The following is a 23,198-nucleotide window of genomic DNA, read 5'->3' as shown; positions in this document are numbered from 1 at the left end:
GGAGGTAACCTTGCTCCTTATGACCTCATAAGGAGAAGATTCCTGATTGGTCCATCTGAGCTTTCATTTTCTCAAAGGCAGAGCAGGATACCCAGGGCTCGGTTTACACCTATCACCATTTCTAGCCACTGGGGGACCATAGGCAGGCTGGGGGAACTCATATTAATGTTAAAAAACCTCATAAAGAGACATTTTCATGCCATGGGACCTTTAAGTAAATCCCCAAACAGTTTGTACTAGGGTTGCAACTAGTGATTATTATTACTCGTGTGTTTGACCACATAAGGCTTGTATCATGTGAACGCGCCGAAAGTTTTTGTTGTCATTTGTTAGAATTCCTCATGGGGGCGACAGAAACTAAACACCATAGAACAGCATGTAAAAATTACCATCACAATCCGTCAGAGCCCAAGATGATCTTGTCAGCTAAAAAGTGCCTTTCATTGCCAGCGTCACTGACGGTGCTGGAGCCCAAGGCGAGATTTTAGATTGGCGCCCTTGGGCAATGGTAGATCTCAAATATGTCTTTATCAGCTTGAGCTTTGAAAAAATGTAGCTTTGAAAAACTCCTCTCTGCAGCTGCCACAGTCACGGGGATAGTCATGGATATCCTGAGTGCCACCCACATGGGTGACTAGATCTCTTGCAGTCGCTTCTCGTGTTGGCTGATGGTCGCCTGTATTCTATGCAATACTGCACGCAATTTCGTGGTGGCTCTGTGGAGGTAGATGAGCAGCTCTTCAGCTCTTCAGCAGTAGGCAAAGTAGAAGTAGACAGAGAGCGTGAGGTCTCTTCAGAATCAACCGGAGAAAAGGTGGATGGAGAGGTTGTCTCCCCTTGGTCCCTGGGGCTGGTGATGAGACGAGGTGGATGGAGAGGCTGGAGTCCCTTCTAAATACTTCAGAAGATTATCTGTTAGAATATGGAAGATATTAGACATTACCCTTTAACACAAGTAAAGAGGGGTGGCTGATGGCGCAGTGGATATGACACATGCCTTTTGGTGTGGGAGACCTGGGTTCAATTCCCACTGTGATACATTGACCAATGGGTCCCTGAGCAAGGCACTTAACCCCTAGTTGATCCAGAGGTGTGCAACCTCTGACATATATAGCAATTGTAAGTCGATAAAAGGGTCAGCTAAATGACATGTAATGTAATATAATGTTAAGACATGCACTGGCATACACCCACTAACACACATGCAAATGTTCCTTTACTCAATAGGTTGTACTCACTAGTTAATAAAACAAAGGGTTAAAGAATTAAAAAAATATGAAATAAAGTTACATATATATTGAATGTGTAGATGATATATTACACATCATAATGCAGTTGGTGTCTGCATTTTTGATTCAGCACGAATAGGCTTGGCATATCAGGATACATATCACGTTGATTTTAAAATATTGAAAGTCATAAACTTTAAATCTTTAGTTAGCATTGGGCCATAAACTTGGATTACATCTTCAAGGCAGAAAACAGCAAAAAAGCACAAACAGCTAAATCATAATCTTTCTGTTCTAATTGCTGAGCTTCTGGGTAACAGGTCTAAAATGGGAGTGTTTTGTCTCTCTGGAATAAGAAACCAGATGAAATAAGTCAATGTGTTTTTGGGATGAGAGCGATGAGTGTTTTCCAAAGAACTGAGGAAATAAAAATAAAAAATAAATTGTTTAGATGTTGAGTAAAAAAAGCAAATAAGCTGGAGAGCATCCGTGCGTCTTTGTGCTCTCCCTGTTGTGCCTCTGCAACAAAACAAATGGTAGAGAGGCTGATGAGATCATTTGTAAAACAGATTGAGTGAAAGAGCCGAGATAGGAAAGGCTCGGCTACTCTGGCTGTTGACAACATGCTCTGTTTAAGAATTCCCAAGCCGAGTTCAGTTGAAGGATTTGCTCCTTTTTATCTGCTCATTCTTCTTCACTTCACACACATATACAACACGAGTCAAACTCCACAGATTTAACCGCACACAGACACACTGATGCTTAAAGTTAAGTCTGGGAGAGTGTTGCGTTCTCGGTGTATGTCCCTAAGGGTGCCGATGGGGATGTCATCCAGATAAATGTCCGCATTAGTGCCCTTCCTTCTTCTATTCAGCTGCGACATGGGTGTACAGAGGGCACAGCGTGGGTCCTACAGAGAAGAAGTGGATGGGTGGAGCTGGGGGGTGTTCGGTGCCTTCGCTGAGCCGAATCCAGTTTGAGTCAGAGCTTAGCCACATTGGAGCAGGAAGAAGGCAAAGTATTTCTCTCAGTCAGAGAAACATCAGGCGAGAAGGGGGGAAGATGTGCATGACAAAGCCTTACTGTAAGGGTCAGTAGGGAGGGATGGAAGTGCAGAGAAATAAAATGATAATCCACACTTCTCTGAACTGTAAATTCCCAGCTGGACTGAAATCGGATGACAAAAAAAGGCTGCATCACCACACAGCACACTGTATGGATCAACAAAACATCAGTCAAGGTTGTTTTTTTAGCATGACCAAACAAAAGCCAAACCACGATCTTTCTCTAAACCTAAACGATTGGCTTCTCTGCCTAACCCTAACCAAACCTTAACCACAGACTAGTTACTGTAAAAGTCATTCATTTTAACAGTGAGCGGTCATCAGCAAATGGTCAGTGTAACGCTTATCAGTTCAATTTTCTAAGCACAAACGGACATTTGAAAAAAAAGAAAAATGGGTTCAAATATCCAATTTTAAATTTTTTTTCCACCTTGACAAATTAGAAGATTGGATCTTTATCCTGTTTTGAGGATCAGAAATTGAGAAAATGACAAAATTGTGTCTGAGCTCCAATTATTCAATACCGCAATGGTATTCTCTTCCTTTACTTTGCGGAATATGCAGGTCATTAACTGCATATGGACCAAAAACAAATCCTGATAGACTTTGGGATCAGAGGTGCTTGCAACTGATGGTGTGGGGGGCGGGGCGTAGCTAGGCGGAACGAGGGAGAGAATACCATTGCAGTATTGAATAATTGGAGCCCAGACGAAATTTTCTCAATTTCTGATCCTCTGAATAAAACACAAACAAAATTGGATCTTTAAAACAGTTTAAAGATCCAATTTTTTTATTTCTCAAGGTGGAAAAAAAATGAAAAATTGGATATTGGAACTATTTCCAAATGTCCGTTTGTGCTTAGAAAATTCAACTGATAAGTATTACACGGACCGGAAATGCTTCCATGTGTCATTCTGGAGGGCATGGACAAACAACATAGTTTGTAGTTTAATTTGCAGAGACCTAATACTTAAGGGACCCGATGACCTCGTCAATTTTCTCTTACCAGCTTTCAGTCTATAGGTCTCTATCTCGCACCCAGCGCAGCGCAAAGCCCGACGCAAGTGTCTTTGCTGGTTTAAGACCGACCCAGTTGTCAGTTTCCCGTCCAGCGCCCACGTCGTTTAAATAGCAAATGCACCTGCGCCCATCTGTGCACCCATGGGCGCGCTGGTCTTACAGGGAGGTGTGTTCAGGTGCATTCTGGGCGCGCTGGTCTTACAGGGAGGTGTGTTCACGTGCATTCTGGGTGCGCTGGTCTTACAGGGAGGTGTGTTCAGGTGCATTCTGGGCGTGCTGGTCTTACAGGGAGGTGTGTTTTGTATGGCAGGGCACCTTTAATGTTACCCTGTCATTTGTTCATGGTTGTGTGTTACTCCTGTTCTTTCTGTGATCTCGGTTTTGTTTTCCTTCCTATTCACGTTTATTTTCAGTTTCCTGTTTTACTTTGTAGGGTCTGTTTCTCCTGTGTCGTGTCTTGTTGTCCTTCCTGTCTTGTGTTTGTGATTGTCTGCCCTGCCCTGATGTGCTCCACCTTGTGTATCATCCCTCGTTACTACCCTTGCTACCTTGTGGATTTAGTCTCTGTGCTTTCTTTGTCCGATCATTGTCTTTACTCCCTGCGCCGTTCCCAGCGTTTCGTCCTGTGAGTTGCTTCTTTGCTGTTTATGATTCTCTTAGTTTTCCCAGCTTGTTGGTTTTTGTTTGGATCTCGGTTGCCAGTTTTTTGTTCTCCTGCCTGCTTCAGGACCCCTTTTGTTTGTGAGCTGTTTAATTTTTTAAACCTTTAAAATCGACCTGCTGCCTCCTCGCCTCCACACTTCTGGGCCCCAGCCTGCTATTCCATAGACGTGACACTCTTGTAGTTGTAGTGGTTATTAGCGCTGCTACCCAGCTGGCATGGTGTTTACCTGTTACAGTGTTTTTGGCACACTCGTGAAGTACTTTGGGTGGTTTCAACAGGGAGGTTACAGAAAAGTAGGCCAGGGTGTTGGTGTTACAGGAATAATACAGGAATCTTTGTTTGGGATGTACACAACCTGGTAGTGATTATTATGATATCCACATTTGTCTCTTTTCACATTCAAGGATCCATGATGTGTGCTGGAGGATTGGATTCTCTTCAAGAATTTTAGTCAGTACTGATTTAAGTTTTCATGTATGCTAATTACGCTCACTGGGAGACCCTTCCTCAATGATTTGCATGCAGGCTGCTAACTATAGGTACGTGAAACTTGGAGTCAGATTAAAATGAGAATCCCAAAGTTTCAGCACTGTACTATGAGTGAGTCATTTATCAAGCGTCATTCTGTGAAGGATTGTAAGGAAGGTGTTCAGGATTAAACACATGCCAGTAGAAAACTAAGGACATTAGAAGAACAGAGCTGAATACTTTTTACCAAGTGCAAACCCAGCCCGTGGTGATAGAAGCAAGCTGACTGAAGTCCATAGAGGGAGACCTGGAGGCCATAGCATCCTCCATATATCTTAATGTTGTTCTTTTCTTCAGTGGTTCTTGTCAAAAGGATCCAAACTAATTGTCATCAAAGCTGACAGGACGAGGCCGGTGACTCAGTGTAGAGCCTCAGAGAGAAGAGGTCTGTGGTAAAATACCACTGTGACCTCTCAGGGAACTCCATTGAATGCCTTCTGATGGTGATGAATTACAGTGCCTTACACTGACCTTTTTTCTTCTTTTATTAATGTGTAATATTATGTCATTTTCTCTGTACAAACCGAAAAAATAGAACTGTCAGGGGTCTTCCGTAAGCAGCTTCGCAAATGGCAGCAGCTCTCTGCTCCTGATAACTATGCTCCAGTGGTTATGTGCACTTCAAGAGACTATCGGCTACTGTGAAGGGCCCTTACAGAGCATGAATCACTGTATCTTGGCTAACTGCCTGCTCAGACTGCTTGCAGTGTAGGAGGCACTTCCAGATGCAATTTGCCAATTGCTGCTGAAACAAAAAACGAAGCCCACATCTTCCCACCCTCTGCTGCAAGGTATTGTGATTCTAATGCAAATGAGCTAATTTACTCTAATCATACAGACTGAGCAACTGCAGCATTAGCAAATCTGTTGCAGAACGGGCGCTGCATGGAACAGCGTTCCGTGACTGTCAGCTCTGATCAGTTCCACTTCTACAAGTGTCCACTCCTACTCCTTTTACAGTACAAGACAACAGTGCATTATATTCCCAGTCCTCTCTGCTGAATTACACATGACGATGCCTTCAAGGCCTCTGTCACTGCAAATGGCACTTTGTTAAAGTGGTACCAAGACAGAGGTAGGACTCAAAACCCAAAGTATGCTCTATAGTTCTTCAGGAAGGAAAGAATGGACCAGTTTAAGTGGGTAGGGCATCTGATTTCTACTAGAGGTTTTGCTGGTCCTAGTCCGACAGTTTATCGCTGAATTATCAGCCCAAGCTCGACTTGAGCCTGTTCCGTAGATATAAACACTTAAAGCACATCACAATGTTAGTTTAAAACGTGTATTATTATCACGACCAGAGTAAAAGGGCATTTTGGACAAGCTGAAGCAGGCAGCTGCTGCTCGCATGAGCTCTGACTTGACAAATTGGCCCAATGCCCCGGCCCCAGGGGCGTAAATAAGTCGGGCCCCGTCGTGCTTGGGCTGAAATGCAGGGCTCTAGTCTGGTCTACCTTGACGCCATCTTTAACCCAATCCTGGACAGAGCTCCATTCATGATGCTCTCAGTGAAAATGAAAACTCGGAAGATGGACAGTAACATGCTCTGTTTCTTTGGCAGAAAGCATCTCCAATGAAAACACACAGCAAGGTCTGTCAACAGTTTTCTCTCTTTGGTCTATCATAAGCCAGTCAACCATAACCGCAACTCCTTTCTGTAGACTAGGCGATTTGTTTGCTCTTCGTGAGTTGTGACCAGTGTGGTTGACACCTACACTTACTGTTACTGTCATCCCGAGGCCAAGAGAAGTTGAGCAGTCGTCTTTTTTGCCAACCCTATCGACACAGGTTCACACTTCCTCTGTGAACTCGGCATTTTCTGGAGGCATTCACAGCCGGGGAGCATTACACATTCAACAGATTTGAGTGTTAAAATCCATTTGTCTGACTTTGGGACTGTCACGGCCAGATCACAGCAGGGCCACAAATGTCTTGAAAAGGATAGTGTACGCATCGTAGTAGCAAGGTAAACATTCCCACAAGAATTTATTTTCTTTCAAAAGGACGTACTATATCATCTTACATTCCATTCTGTAGTCAATAAAGCCAGGCTTGACACAATCAGGCCAGAGAAGATGGCCATAAAGCCTTTGTCCAGGGTACACCTGAGACTCCCTGAGCTTTATCATCCATAACTTTTTTTTACTGCTGTAAAAATGGAAAATAAAAAGATGGAGGGCACTGAGGTGTTGACTGATCAGTAAAACGACAGCTGCAGTAAAGCAGAATGGTCATTTTTTTTTCTTTTTTAAATGGAAGATGCAAGCCAGAAATAGGTCAGCATTGATGATCTGTCCACGTGTGAAGCAGATAGGAGTGCCCCCCCCATTTCTTTCTGTTTTGCATCACATCTCATAGGGTCATTGTCTCAGCACCACAGAGCTGTGTCATCAAACTCTATCTCTGAACATTTACCATTCTCAAGCATAAAATGGGACCACACTTGTCGAAAGCGTGATCCGTCAGGTACTTTTATGATGCCTTGCTTTTAACCAGTGTAAATCAGCTTTAATGCTAATGTTGGCCCTCATTCAGCATTTTTAACAATAGTCATGGCAAGTACCTTGCTGCGATAAATCAAAAGCCCCCATTTCCCTGCTAATTCCCTGCTCTTTTACAGGGAAAGATAGGGAAGCTTCAATTTTTTTATGATTGCTCGTGACTGGGGCTTTAACCCGCTCAAAATTTGTTAGAAATTATTTTTGGAATGTTGCTCAGTGAGGGATACCCTGGCAAGGAACCACATTTGCCTCATGCTTCATCCCTTTTGTCCACAGAGTGTCTGCGCTGTAATGCATTGCAGATGTTGGTGAGGCACGTTGCGTGGATGACCTGGTTTCCTGTATGTAAGCCAATCACTGATGAGCCTCGTCAAAAGTTAACGGCAAAGCCATGTGGCTGTCGAGGCCTGCCTCAGAATGACAGCGCCTGTCTGCCTCAGCATTCGGCTCCCCACAGAAATCAGACACTGAGCATGTCGAGACGCACCCAGCCACTGTGTATATGTCCCCTGGCTGTCTTTACCACGCTGACCTACTGCTCTGCTCTACCATTAGCTTAACCTATGTCGTAGTAAAGCTGAGTATTAGCTTAGTTCTTGACAGAAGCTATGTCTTGAAATGCACGCGCAGTGAGGAACTACTACGTCTCAATCCTATCACATCAGCAGCTAATGAGTTGCAGATCTTTAAGTGGATTTATAAGAAATGAATTAGAAACCTGTTTCCTCATTACCCCCCCTTCCTCTGTGCTTGTCTATTCTGTCTCGTCGCCCGTTGCCTTGGCACTCTGGATTTGTCTTCCCTGAAACATCAGGTGCTGGAGCAACCTTGACATATTAGGACATTAAATCTGATTCAGCACCTGTCGCCGCCCCAAAGTGCTTTCACACTCTCTGTTTTCTCAAGCGCGTCAAGGAAAATACCATTTCACCTGCGGTGTCTGTCTCTGTCACATCCAGTCTTGCAGACGTTTCCGTGTCCACCTTTCTCTCCCCTTTCCTGTCTCTCGGTATCCCACTCTTCTCTTATACCTCGGTATTCTAGTGGTTCCTTCCACTGTTCTTATTTTAACGGTCTGTCGAAACTTTTTTTGTATTCGAATCAAATGTTTCTGCATCCATGTCTTGATTACGATGCTTGAGAGTAAGACCTCTGAACTGACTGAAGGGTGCAGTAATAACGGTAAGGGCAGCAGGTTCTCGTGACCCATACGTTCAAAAAGCGCCGAAAAGTTAAGCACTGTAATTCGTAAGCGTTTTTTTTTTTTTTTGCTGCACGCACCCCAATGACTGCTTTATTATGAACGCAGTTGGCCGCGTACAGAAGTGGCCGGGTGGACGGGTGGGTCATAACGCGCAGGTCTTTCAAGCTGAGGAGCGCAGTTCGCTTCCCGGAGATAACAAAAGACTTTTACCCAGGAAATGCGTATTCCTCGGGAGGGTTTTAATCCAAACCACATACCGTAGCACCATGCGGAGTACCGTAGCTGGCGTCACAGAGCGGCTAAACACATCTGCTAACTGCAAAATAAAAAATGTAAAACAGATAAAATACGAGAACAAAATGTACAGTGCAGTATAAGAAATTAAAGAAAGGCAACATCAAATAGAAAGGTCTTCAGCCTGGATTTAAAAGAACCGAGAGTTGAAGCGGACCTGCAGTTTTCTGGGAGTTTGTTCCAGATATGTGGAGCATAAAAACTGAACGCTGCTTCCCCCTGTTTAGTTCTAAGTCTGGGGACAACAAGTAGACCTGTCCCAGACCACCTGAGAGGTCTGGGTGGGTCATAGTGTAGTAGCAGATCAGAAATATTAAGTAGAAATAATAAGTATTTTGAAATCAATTCTTTGAGGCACAGGGAGCCAGTGTAAAGACTTCAGAACTGGAGTGATGTGATCCACTTTCTTGGTCTTAGTGAGGACTCGAGCAGCAGCGTTCTGAATCAGCTGCAGCTGTCTGATTGATTTTTTAGGGAGACCTGTAAAGACACCATTACAGTAGTCAAGTCTACTGAAGATAAAAGCATGGACAAGTTTTTCCAGATCCTGCTGAGACATAAGTCCTTTAACCCTTGATATATTTTTAAGGTGATAATAGGCTGATTTTGTTATTGTCTTATTGTGGCTTTTAAAATTCAGGTCTGAGTCCATGACTACACCAAGATCTCTGGCTTTGTCTGTTGTTTTTAACATTGCCGTTTCAAGTTGAGCGCTGACTTTTAATCGTTTAACCTCTTTTGCTCCAAAAACAACCACCTCAGTTTTTTTCTTCATTAATTCATTTAAGAAAGTTCTGGCACATCCAGTCGTTAATTTGTTCAATGCACTTAGTCAGTTTTGGTATTGGACTATACTCCCCAGGCAAGGATAAGGATAAGGTAAGGATTTGTCTGTTGAATGACTTTTTCGTCCAACCCTTCTCCCCTTTCCTCTTCCCTGCTCTCCACCATCTCCCCTATCATCTACTCCCCACTCGCTTTCAAAGTCATTATTCCTCATTAATCTGCAATAGCTCCCAACCAGTTGATTAATCCAAAGGTCCGGATGGCAGGCAGTACAAAATGAGCTCTCCTATTAACTCAACATCATTATTCTCACCCTATGAGGCTCTGGGGCTGCTGACTTTCCACAGCAACCCCCCTTACTCAACCCACAAATTAGCCTTATTAGTGCTAGAACGTCTTTCTTGACTTCTACCCCCTGCTTTGCAACATTTTTCAGTTGCCTTTTTTATGTTTTTCACACAAGTAATACATCGGCCGCATCTACTTAAATAATGAAAATCTCCCATTTTTGTGAGATAACATACATTTCATTATCAAATTTTGCATGAAATTCAGTCACCTCAAATCCAAAAAAAGAAAGGAACAACAACGTCCCAAACATTGAGGACGGAGTGCTCCATCCACAGCAAGCTGGACATAGGTCTCTTAACTGGTATCAATTGTATTTTGCTTGATCAACTTATGCTGTCACTTCGAAACACCAATGTGTCATTTCCGTCATCATTTGGTCTTTAACAGATGGATATAAAGAATCAGTTTCCATGGTAGCAGACTTTCGGTAGGGATAATGAGGACAGAAAGATAGGGAATGAAGTGTGACAAGTCAGCGTCCAGATGTTGGATGTGTTTCTGGGCACGAGGCCCACCCTGAACCTTGCCACCATCGTGCTAATGGAGGACTACGGTTGTGTAACAGGGAGAAGGCATTTTATCATTTAACATAACAGTATGGTATTGGCAACTTGGGCAAAGAGCCAAAACAAGCTCTTAAAGATTGTTAACATTGCAGGGAAGGTGATTGGCAAGTCACAGAAACAACTTTGCAATATATTTGTCAGTGCTGTATACAGAAAGGCTAAACCTACAGCTGCAGATACCCCACATACTCTACACTGAGAGTGTGAGCTGACCCTGTCGGGCCGGCCATATGCAATGCAGACATTGAACACAGAATGACGGCATCAGGGAACACTGTAATTTGTAGAAGGGTAGATACTCCATTACAAAAGTATGTAATGCTTTAGAGAATATGAATCCTCACCCAAAAATACAAAATCTTTATCATCCTTCGAACTCCTTAGGACTGAATCTGACTGCTCAGCATGGCTTTTGCACGTACACCCTGTTGATCCCCCCCCCCCCGTGGACTAGCAGGCCTCCACTCCATCCACAAGTGGGTTTTTAAGATAAGCACCGAGCTCTGGCTGCTAACGCGGCCATCAGCACTAGATCCGTCCACGTCTTCCGAGTGATCCCAGGTTAAACACTGCACACAGGCCAGTGAGGAAGATGAAAACACTTGCCAGCTCCCCGCAGAGAAATAGCCACTCCATTTTCTCCAGCTGTATCAGAGCACTCTGGGGGAGCTGATTGCTGAATGGCTCGGCGGGGCTTTGGGTGTGTATGTGTCTCATTGTGTGTGTGTGTGTGTGCGTGTGTGTGTGTCTGTCAGTGGTTGATGTCCCACTGCGCAGGAGTAAATCCACTCGTCCTTAACCAGGCTGACGTGCTGGCTCATCATTCTCTTTCATCAAGACCTCTTCTTCCAGACTCCCTCCTGTTGAACCCTCAACCCTCGGCTAAGTACTGCAGCATCAACTTTCCTGTGCGCTTTGGATTGTTATCCAAATTATCCCCACAAAGCTGTCAAAAGCTGCACACTAGAAAAAACAAGTGCAAATACAGTAGATTTTACATTTGCATTCTTTAACCTATCTTTTAATCCTCAAATATTTTTTTTTGCTGCCTTAAAGGAGAACTTCGGCCAATTTTTACATTAATCTTGATCGCTATAAATATGCGAGTACTGTCAATAGAAGAAAAAAAAACGAGCCGAATCGGTGCTAGCAAACTGGAGCTGCTGCAGCTACGTCCAGAGCTCCCAGTTAGCTACAACGGCAGTTGTGTTCTAAAGAGTGACTTTGTGCCTCTTAACAGACACAAAATGCAATTAAATTGTCTGTACAACATGAACAGGACCCTTACATGACAACAAGATGCGTTTTCAACTCAGACATTGTTTAAATTCACCTACCCTGTCTCTATCCTGCCGGTAGCTAGCTCGCGCTGCTAGCTTCTAGTTTATTTCCCCCTCAAAAATAGGTAATTGAGCACTGTAGTGGTTGTGACCATATCAGTGACTATGTAACTACATGGAAACGGGCCAAATTATGTCTGTGTCTTGCACAGTGATAGCGTTAGAGAGACTAGCTGTAGTCTCACGCTGAAGTCCCGTGGGAATTCAGTTGCATCAGGAAAAAGGTAAACAGCAGTGTGCAGGTCGGAGCGTAGTGTGTGAAGAGTGAAGATCGGAGGTGTTCACAAGGGAAGACGCTTGGAGTAAGAATAACGAGACTACAGCGAGCCTTCTCTAACGCTATTACTCTACCAGGCACAGACATAATTTGGCTTGTTTCCATGTAGTTACATAGTCACTGATGTGGTCATAACCACTACAGTGCTCAATTACCTATTTCTGACGGAGAAATAAACTAAAATTGTTCGCCACGAAGGCATGACCTCCACCAGACCAGCGGGCGCTCGGTGGATTGTTGTCGGCCGCGGCAGGCGAGGAAGGCGGGGAGGAAGCACAAGCAAGGGTGCAGGTCGGGCCTGCTAGCCCGGCTAGCCCGGCTAAGGGAACTACCACACCGATCGTCACTGCCAAGACTCCTCCTCGCCAGAACGCCAGATCGATACAACACAAAATGGATATATATGCTACAAATACACACGGAACTGCTGCGTGATGATTATCACCAAAAGCCTGGCTGAACACACTCATCCCGGACGGCAGCTATAGCAGCTAGCAGGGCGAGCTAGCTACCGGCAGGATGTCTGAGTTGAAAACGCATCTTGTTGTCACATAACGGTCCTGTTCATGTTGCACAGACATTTCAATTGCATTTTGTGTCTGTTAAGAGGCACAAAGGCACTCTTTATCTTATGCCCCCACGCTAACTGGGAGCTCTGGGCATTAGCTGCAGCAACTCCAGTTTGCTAGGACCGATTCTGGTCGGGTTTTTTTCTATCGGCAGTACTCGCATATTCATAGCGATCAAGATTAACGTAAAAATTGGCCGTAAAAGTTCTCCCTAAAGTTCTACCTTACCTGTATTATGTTGTTGAGGGAGAACGTTGGATTAGTAGTGTATATTCCTGACAGGAATTTAAGACATTCATTTTACATAAGCGCTCACCTCACCTCAGCCTTGCCGAGCTAAAACCTGTGCCGTTTTTCAAAACCTGTCACAAACAATCACCTTCACTCTGCTTGGTGGGTGGGACTGAGCCGTACTGGAGAAACAACCCAGCAGCCTGCCATCAATCTCAAACACACACAGCAGTCCGTACCTGCTCTTAAAGCTGCCAGATTTGGGGATTGGCCAGTACTTCATTGCTAGCCTGAGGCTGTTTTTCCATCGTGGTGGCAATGACAGGTCGCCCAGCCATTTTGATTTGTCGCCGAGCTCAGACTGCAGACCACAAAGTAGTAATATGGTCAACAGAGAGCAGATCTAATGCCTTCAGGGCAGTTTGAGAGACATTCCCCCGACATTTTGCAAATTTAATCTCCTGCCAACAAAGGTTTTTCACGGATGTGCTGTTGTTTTAATATGCAGGATAAGAAGAGTTTGGTGAAATGGAACCAAGAAAAGTAATGAAATATAATGAACAACCATGTATGCGCAGAAGGCATTTTTCTAGGCCCTTTTCTTCAAATCATTACCATACTGCCTAATGCTATTGATATTGTGTGACTTATGAGACCAGAGCAAAAGGAAAATTACCACAAAAATGTTCCTAAAAGTTTCCTGACTAACATGTTCGTGTTTTGTCTGCCTGTTTTTAGATCTTCTGACTATGGCACCACCTACACCAAACTCAACCTAATGCCAGGGACGACCATCGTGGTGACCAGCTTTTATATCTGCCCGACCAACAAAAAAAAGGTAGGATGAGGCGTACGTTTTTATCCATCAGCTTGCTGAAATGCACGGCTCATTTGCTCATCTAGAACTGACAATTTAAGACGAAACGGAGAAACGTTGCTCTTGTGTTTAGTTGTGAGCTCGAGGCCTGAATAAACATTTACACTGGCAGGCTGTGTAGGAATTATAAGACATCTAGATATGGGATTTGAGAAAATCATCCACTGAAATGTAAAACAAAACACTATTTAAAATTGAGATCGTCCAGCATTGGAAGCAAAACATCTCTCAGGATTGCATTATCAGAATTAAAATAACCCTATTAACCGTGTTAAAGGTTCATTTAGTTTAGTATTTATTTATTAATATAGCCTGTCTTATAGGCTATATTAGCCCTCCTACACAATCTGGACTGTGGTCATAACCTCTACATATTATAACGTATTCCCTGTTATATCTTGTTCTTAACGTATATATATTTGTCAAGCAATTCTAATTCTATTAGGTTTACATTTTTGTCTTTTCATAGTCATAGTTAATATTTAATAATAAGCTATTGCACTGATCACTCCCTACACTGTTCTCTTTTGCACTACCACTATTGCACACAGTCTACCTTAGCACTTTAACTCTTTCAATTTCTGTGAGTGATTTTTATGTATGTGAGATATATGTGTGTATGTGTGTTTGTTGTGTTATGGTTTTCTAAGCTACTGGATGCCTAACATTTCCCTCGGGATGAATAAAGTATCTATCTATCTATCACCAAAATGTAGCAAAGAAAACAAGAAAACAAAAGAAAACGCTAAATAAGTTTAACAATAAGATGAACAGTACACGTATAACAACTCTCAACATACAATTTCTCATAAACAACATACATAAATATACATGTCGAAGAGGAGTAGGAAGAAGTTTTCCCTTATCTGGTCCTACCCCTTGTTATCGATCAAAGGGACACTTTTATATAAGGTCATTATATCCTCACAGTACTACATATAATCGGATCTGCAAAACCATTTTTATATGTTTTTATGTTTGCAAATTATTAGTAGATATTTGATATAAGTTCACTGTCATATAAAATAACAAGTTTATACATTTTGAGAGAAGTTAGTATTTTGTCAATGGTTAATAATTGTTTTGTAAACATCTTTAAACATTATTTGGATGGCTTTCATAAAGTTGCATGTAATGCTTCTGATAATAAGTTATATAAAATATAACCATAAATGGTTTATAAAGCAACATTATTGAGCCACATTAAATCTTTTTTTGGCGATCTATAAAAGAAAGGGTTATTTGATTATTTGTACACTGGAAATAGCGATCTAAATGATGTTTATAGATGCGTTACTAACAAGGCTGAAAATAGCACCACTCTTCCACGGTAGCATAATGAGGGTCCCTACATGTAAACCCAAGCATTGAGAACTTTGTAAGTATACAGACAGTTTATGAAAAAGATTATAAAGACATTAGCGTTCATGTTTACATGCGGGCGCCATCTTGGTAAAACTGTGTTTGAGCTATGTTACTGATCGTTGCTATGCGTTCGTCGTTCGGTTATGCTACCGTGGAAGTGTGGTGCTATTTTAGCCTTGTTAGTGGTATAAAATAGTGATTTACCCTCTGCCCCGAAAGCTAGCGATAGCAGCTAATCACCGGTTTTGCAGTAGCTTGTTAAAAGCTAGAGACGCATTGGATTAGCATGAAATCATATCCCAGAGAATGGTTGACTCGGTACACATATGTTATTAACCGCTAGGCTCATTTTACGCCGGAATTGTCCTTTAATGTAAGGGAGCTTCAAAGGGTACATCAGTGAGTTAGTATTATAATTCCCTTAATGCAACTGTAAAATACCTTTTTATTTGACTTGCTCTGGCTAATAAAAAATAATATCTTTCAAACTCCATTTCCCAAGGTTGCATGCAACACAGGCTTTCTGTTAACGGTTTATATTCTCAAAATGAAGAACTGATGACGTCATCACAGTTTAAAAAAGACTTTAGAAAGCTCCTCCTGAGACCCCTAAGACATTATACAACAGTTGTATTGTTAGTTCCCAGGCTGTTTAGTTCTGCTAATGAGATGGAAACTGAACCCCATGTTGGTAGAGTGCCCCTTTCAAAACTTGAGATAAGGGGAAGATTGTGGTTATGGATATTAAGTGCTGGATTATGCCAGAATGCAAACTTCTGTCTGCTGCGCTAAAGTCTCATGTGCTTCACACCCATCCGCCCCTTGACCTCTACTCCCTTTCTTTCAGCTTTGCTACATTTAGAACTACTTTCTGCATGCTATAATCACATACAAATTCTACATCTAGAGGCATTAATCATGGCAACTAAATATACAGTATTAGGCTTTTTTTTATTTTTGTGACACTTTTGGTATTTTTGCACTCCTTTGGTATCCCACATACCAAATCACCCTTTGGCCACTAGCACCACTCCCATGTTCCAGTTATTCAATCCACAGGCAGCATCTGAACACCAGTTAATTAAAAAAGACATCAGAAGAGCTGAAGCAAGAGCCAAGAGGTACAGTACAGTAGGTGACTTACACCGAGATACGACTGGACTGCCAACTGTGGTGGCCTCAGTCTAGTTGGCAGGTGTTATCACCGGGGGTCCAGGATTCTTCCAATCGATGAAAAGATAGAGGGAGATTAGATTATAAATCACTTTTCTCACATTCTGCTCCAGTCACCACTCCAAAGGTCTGCGTGGGATCTGCCATCTTCCATACACACAAACGCACACACACACACACACACACACACACACACACACACACACACACACACACACACACACACACACACAGAGAATAGTAGAGGGCCAGACAGCATGAGAGCATTTAATTGCATGGGAATTAAGTCATCTTAATTTTCTTTAGGGACAGAAAGAGAGAGAAGGGGGAGGAGGGTGACTGGCGGTGTGTGTGTGTGTGTGTGTGTGTGTGTGTGTGTGTGTGTGTGTGTGTGTGTGTGTGTGTTGTGACAGTAGGATGTCTGGTAATAGGAGCTGAGGATCAAGCTCCTGCTTAAACACACCTGCAGGCATTGCAGGAGGGAGTGATGGAAGCTCAGGTTTGATGCTTCATGCTGGAAGCGGTGTGTGTAGGTGTGTGTTACAGCTGTTGTTGCGAGAGTAGGTGTGTGTTCTCGTGTCAAAAACCAGTGGATGCATGTATGCGTGTGTGTGTGTGTACAGGTTTATGTGGACTTTGTGTGCAAAGTCGATCATCAAATGCTTCGATCCCTCTAACAAAATATCAGCATGCGTGCTATGTGTTAACTCCCTTCTTTTCAGCATCCAAATTATGAGCCATCACGTTCATTGGTTGCCCCTACATACATATAAACACCCAGATGCATGAGCACAGTTTGATCAATGCTGCTAATCACATAAGAATACAGCAAACTGGAGGGTCTTTAAGCTCTGTGAGGGGATTACACACATTGTGAAGGGATCACACGGAAAAGGTGTATGGGGCCATCGGGTAATCAATAGGACATGAGGCATTTAGAGAGAGGTGAGTCTTCAGACGGAGACAATGTCACACTGTCTTTCGCTCTCTCTCCATCGCTTCATTGACAGCTCCATTTAAGATCTGCTCTACACCCGTTGCAGGAGAGGGCTCCCAAGCACCCTTGACACATTTCTACTCCAGTGGAGTCGTAAATAAACTTTGAGACAGGAGGCTCAGCGTGCTCTCCCGCAGCAATTTTCTTTTAACACCTACCAATGCCTAGAGGGCTTGTCAGCTTGGCAAGTGTTTGCACAAGTCTATTTCCTTGTTGTTGAGTGCTCGGTCTGTGGTCTTAATGAAAGTTCATCTGTATGCTAAGTGATTCTAGACCTAAAAGCTTCCTTTCTAATGTTGTAACTTATCTGTTGGATCTTTCCCAGCCATCATAGACATAAAGGGAGAGACATAACTTCTGTTTCATAACAATTCTTAGTTTGGATACATGTCCACAAAAGAGAACAACAATCCTATAACAAATTTTGTAAAAATCTTATACAAATCTGATGGATGGACGGAACAAACATTGGGACTATAACATGGAAGAGCGCTACTAGCCATTGTGGCTAGAGCTTCTCACTAAATGTTCTCCCACACCAAGTGGTATTAGAAGGTATTCAAACTTAATAAAATGAAAATTATAGCTGCTCTGCAGAAAAATGGCAAACGGAGACAATTCCTGCTCGTCCGTTGAGTATGCCCAAGGAACAGGGTTACTGTTTACGTGAGGATTGGTGGATTTAAACTCTTAACCGCTCGCTCTGAAAAGCAGTATCAAGCTTGTGGAGCTACAGCTCTTCTTAGAAACCTGTAGGGTGACCAGATGAGAATGGGTAAAAATCGGGAAGAGACTGGGGGGGAGGGGGGTGTAACATGAATTTCAAAACTCCGACCAACTGACTTTAACATCAGCAACATCCAATCCAAGCACTCCTTCTCGTGGCTGCCTGCACTTAACATGAATTTCAAAACTCCGCACCAAGATTATTTATTATTTTTATTCAGAAACTGTCTGTCTTGTAAACCCGAAAATACAAATAAAAAATCATTAAAATCATGAACTCAGGTGATTACGGGAATTACATGAACAGTTTTTAATGTTCAATCAAACTATACTCCAGAGTCTGCTCTTGAGACTTGCTCTAATTTTCAACTGCTTGGATTTCGGGACTGTCCCGAATTTTTCAGGATGTCTTGTCACCCTAGAAACCTGTGTCTCCAATCTGCAAAGCATAATGTCAGGGTACACAGGGGCATGTTAAGCTAATCATTTCAGACAGGTGTGTTGATGCTGATAAACATCTAAAATATGCAGGGGTGCAATGGCTGATTAGGTATAATACAGTCACCCTGTAACAAGGTAGGCTTGATCTCCCAACCTGAAAATTCGAAATCTATCTAAAAAATAAACCTGTATTTTAACGGTTGAAAACAATTATTGGTCCATTAATGGCTTATCCAAATCTGATCCCCCTGGAGATGCTATTTTTAAAGACATGCACTCTGAAAGCACCTTTTTGTGCACCTCCTGGACATAGCGTCAAAGCAACACCACTCATCCGTGGCTTATAACACTTCCATAACATCTCTACCTCAGTAAGCCCTACGCAGCAAGGCATCACCTGGAGAAGTGCTGCCAAGCTCGATGGACATCAAAGGCAAACCGACTTCTGAGCTGGGCTGCGGTCGAAATAGTCAATTTAGCTGAGGAAGGTTCCTAAGGGAGTGAAATGACCCGTAAGTAGTTAAGTGGCTGCCACGATAAGAGCCGTTTGAATTGTCAAGGCGATAAGGAAAGGTGCTTCAATGCTTCCTTTGTTACCTCCTTTAGCATAGGATACACCGGACCATCCTTTACGAAAGGAAAGGAGATAAAGCCGTCCCACAAGTCCTTGCGGCAGCATCATTTAAAGCGCAGGCAGCCGTAATTCTGTACGCACCGTGCGTACATTATTCTTTTCTGTGAGACTTTTCAACACATCAAATAATAATGATTATGTGGCCTACTTTATGCCACTGTTTGATTGGTTAAATAAACCGATTAATGCGAGAACTTTACTCTCGTCCCCGATGCGTAAAATTACAGTGAGCATGTGTTTACAGAACTGTGAATCAATGGATCGCTGAATCCAAAGTTACACAGCGCACTGAATATTAGATTATTTTTAGCCCAAACAAGTTCATGGCTTATTTCAACATATTTGTTTTGTTGAAAGTCACTACAGATATGACTACATTATTTTGACCATGAGTGAAAGTAGGAATATTATGTGAGAATGCACGGATCGGCTCTGACAGCATTCAAATCAATTACCTGAAATCACCGACCCAAATAACTGCACCCTCTCTACAGTCTCTGTAGACTAATTTTCTTGACTTTTCGACCGCCTGGTGTTCTCAATTATGTCCTCGGCCACTAGTCAGCATAGCATCTCCTCAGGGAGTACTGCTGATGACTTTCTGAAGAGCTGATTTTGATGAACGGGGAACATAACCAGTGTTGGGCAAGTTACTTCCAAAATGTAATAAATTATAGATTACTAGTTACTGTCATTTGAGAAAAATTTGTTAAATTACAATATTAATGTCTCTGAATTGTGATGCTTTACACTACTTTTGCATTACTTTTGAGTTACTTTCACCAAAATAACAGCAGAAGTATGACTTTGCAGGTAGCTTTTAAATGTAATCATCTTTATACACTTTAATACAGCATAGTTTATTTTTATAATATTTTGTATAATTAATGTGAATATGCAAAGTAACTAAAGCTATAAAATAAATAGTGAAGTAAAACGTACAATAGCCTACTTGACTTTGAATTGTGGTGGAGTAGAAGTATAAAGTAGGAGAAAATGAAAATACTCAATTAAAAGTACCTTACAGTTGTATTGAAGTAGCCTACGGTATAGTTACTTTCCACCGCTGATAAAATGTAGGCTAATGATATAACGTGTAGCAAGCCTAGACATTAATTCCCGACATGTTGTTATCTGTCAGCTGCTCGGACACATGGCAGTACCATTACATGTTGGGAAACAGATGTTGTCCGTACCGTTACATGTTGGGAAACAGATGTTGTCCGTACCGTTACATGTTGGGAAACAGATGTTGTCCGTACCGTTACATGTTGGGAAACAGATGTTGTCCGTACCGTTACCTGTTGGGAAACAGATGTTGTCCGTACCGTTACCTGTTGGGAAACAGATGTTGTCCGTACCGTTACATGTTGGGAAACAGATGTTGTCCGTACCGTTACCTGTTGGGACACAGATGTTGTCTGTACCGTTACCTGTTGGGAAACAGATGTTGTCTGTACCGTTACCTGTTGGGACACAGATGTTGTCTGTACCGTTACCTGTTGGGACACAGATGTTTTTCCGTACTGTTACCTGTTGGAATACAGATGTTGTTCGTACCGTTACCTGTTGGGAAACAGATGTTGTTCGTACCGTTACCTGTTGGGAAACAGATGCTGTCCGTACCGTTACCTGTTGGGAAACAGATGTTGTCTGTACCGTTACCTGTTGGGAAACAGATGTTGTCTGTACCGTTACCTGTTGGGACACAGATGTTGTCTGTACCGTTACCTGTTGGGACACAGATGTTTTTCCGTACTGTTACCTGTTGGAATACAGATGTTGTTCGTACCGTTACCTGTTGGGACACAGATGTTGTTCGTACTAACATGTTGTCTGTACCGTTACCTGTTGGGACACAGATATTGTTCGTACCGTTACCTGTTGGGACACAGATATTGTTCGTACCGTTACCTGTTGGGACACAGATATTGTTCGTACCGTTACCTGTTGGGACACAGATATTGTTCGTACCGTTACCTGTTGGGAAACAGATGTTGTTCGTACCGTTACCTGTTGGGACACAGATATTGTTCGTACCGTTACCTGTTGGGAAACAGATGTTGTTCGTACCGTTACTTGTTGGGACACAGATGTTGTCCGTACCGTTACCTGTTGGGACACAGATGTTGTTCGTACCGTTACCTGTTGGGAAACAGATGTTGTCCGTACCGTTACCTGTTGGGACACAGATGTTGTTCGTACCGTTACCTGTTGGGACACAGATGTTGTCCGTACCGTTACCTGTTGGGAAACAGATGTTGTCCGTACCGTTACCTGTTGGGACACAGATGTTGTCCTTACCGTTACCTGTTGGGACACAGATGTTGTCCGTACCGTTACCTGTTGGGACACAGATGTTGTCCGTACCTGTTGGGACACAGATGTTGTCCGTACCGTTACCTGTTGGGACACAGATGTTGTCTGTACCGTTACCTGTTGGGACACAGATGTTGTCTGTACTGTTACCTGTTGGGACACAGATGTTGTCTGTACCGGCACTGTTGGGACACAGATGTTGTCTGTACTGTTACCTGTTGGGACACAGATGTTGTCTGTACCGTTACCTGTTGGGACACAGATGTTGTCTGTACCGTTACCTGTTGGGACACAGATGTTGTCTGTACTGTTACCTGTTGGGACACAGATGTTGTCTGTACCGTTACCTGTTGGGACACAGATGTTGTCTGTACCGTTACCTGTTGGGACACAGATGTTGTCTGTACCGTTACCTGTTGGGACACAGATGTTGTCTGTACTGTTACCTGTTGGGACACAGATGTTGTCTGTACTGTTACCTGTTGGGACACAGATGTTGTCTGTACTGTTACCTGTTGGGACACAGATGTCAGATGTTGTCCGTACCGTTACCTGTTGGGACACAGATGTTGTCTGTACTGTTACCTGTTGGGACACAGATGTTGTCTGTACTGTTACCTGTTGGGACACAGATGTTGTCTGTACTGTTACCTGTTGGGACACAGATGTTGTCCTTACCGTCTCTGGTTCTGGCTCTGACCACAAGAACAGTGACTTCGTGCCACTAAAATTAAAATGCGTTGTAGCTTACGTTATCTCAGTAACGGGTATAATATTACCGAAATTTAATTAGTAATGCGTTATATTACTGCGTTACTGTAATTGCGTTACTTTTGTAATGAGTTACTCCCAACCCTGTACAGAACTAGAGGTCCAGTGGACTGTTTAAATTGGACAGTGTTTGAAAGAGCGAGAGAGGTTTTTTTAATGACACCAAAGGCTCTTTAGGGGCTTGAATGTTCATTCCTATTCAACGTTTTAAGCTCTACATAATGAGTTCCACTCTGATAAAATATTTTTATGATGTATTTGAGTACATAATAAAATGTGAGCCGCCACAGTTCAATAATCCAGGGTGATTCTGGACCATTGGCATTGATGATACAATATACTATATGATGCTGACACATCACAGTCAGACAGAAGAATTAAGATTGTTTTTTTGTAGCACATCACTCACACAGGCACTTCTTTCCTTTAATAATAATACTGGAAGACACTGGTCATGGCAGAAACAAGGAAATATCAATGTTCCTGGGGTTTAGTCCCCAGTTGAGATGCTTATAAGAAGTTAAAAAAATTGAAATTTTACAATATTTATTCATTCAGTGAGCACAGCACTGACCAGCACCAAAACATATTACTGTAGGCAGAGAGATACATTAACCACAGGCGATAGAATCGGTCTGGAGGGTGGAAAAGTTGAAACATTTCTTTAGACATAGAGTGAAGGGTCAGAAGTAGAGACAAGGGCGTAACAAACTGACTTGGGGCATCTGCCTTCACCTTACCTGGCTCTTTTAGTGTTTTTTATCAACCATTGAAATTTTGGGACAATAGCTAAGACCAGCTGGGAGGGGATTATTAGAATAGAATGTAGAATGATTGCTTTAGAGAAACTTCTCATATACTCTCAGAGTCCCAGAGGTTGAGGTTTTAATAGCTTCATTAATTCCATCTCAGAGCGAAGAGAGGAACCAGTCTGTAGATAGGTGGCCAAAGACAGGACCTGTCAACGACTCCTTACACTTTATATGCAATCATTGCATTTCAAAAGTGTGAGGGCTGGTTTCTTTGGGGGGTTTCAAACTTACAGTAGTAGTAATAGTAGTAATAGTACAGTAGTTAGAGCTCCTATACTCTAGAGCCTTTTAGCTGTTTGTTGAACAATATGTTTCTTGATGTGTCTTCAGACAACACGGTCTCACGGCAGTTCGTGAAATTGTCTCACGTAATTTTTACTCTATTGATTCGTGTACAACAACTGGGAACCATCTATAACGGAGGTTGGGTTTAGGAAAAAGGTTAATGGGGAAGGCAAA

At 42.6% G+C, this 23,198-nt stretch overlaps 1 protein-coding gene across 5 annotated transcripts in view; it reads left to right on the top strand.

Moving 5' to 3' along the window:
* Nucleotides 1-23,198, top strand: part of sorcs2 (sortilin-related VPS10 domain containing receptor 2) — a 411,460-nt gene that overhangs the window by 170,683 nt on the left and 217,579 nt on the right. For all 5 annotated transcript variants that reach the window (XM_039822700.1, XM_039822701.1, XM_039822699.1 and 2 more), the window contains exon 3: nt 13,363-13,462. In XM_039822700.1, the coding sequence (XP_039678634.1) occupies nt 13,363-13,462 (100 nt within the window). The remainder of the gene's footprint in view (nt 1-13,362; nt 13,463-23,198) is intronic.

The sequence above is a fragment of the Perca fluviatilis genome, chromosome 14 (genome assembly GCF_010015445.1).
Source record: "Perca fluviatilis chromosome 14, GENO_Pfluv_1.0, whole genome shotgun sequence".
Classification (NCBI taxonomy): domain Eukaryota; kingdom Metazoa; phylum Chordata; class Actinopteri; order Perciformes; family Percidae; genus Perca; species Perca fluviatilis.
Note: the sequence above shows the minus strand (reverse complement) of the source record. Positions and strands in the feature narration are given on the sequence as shown.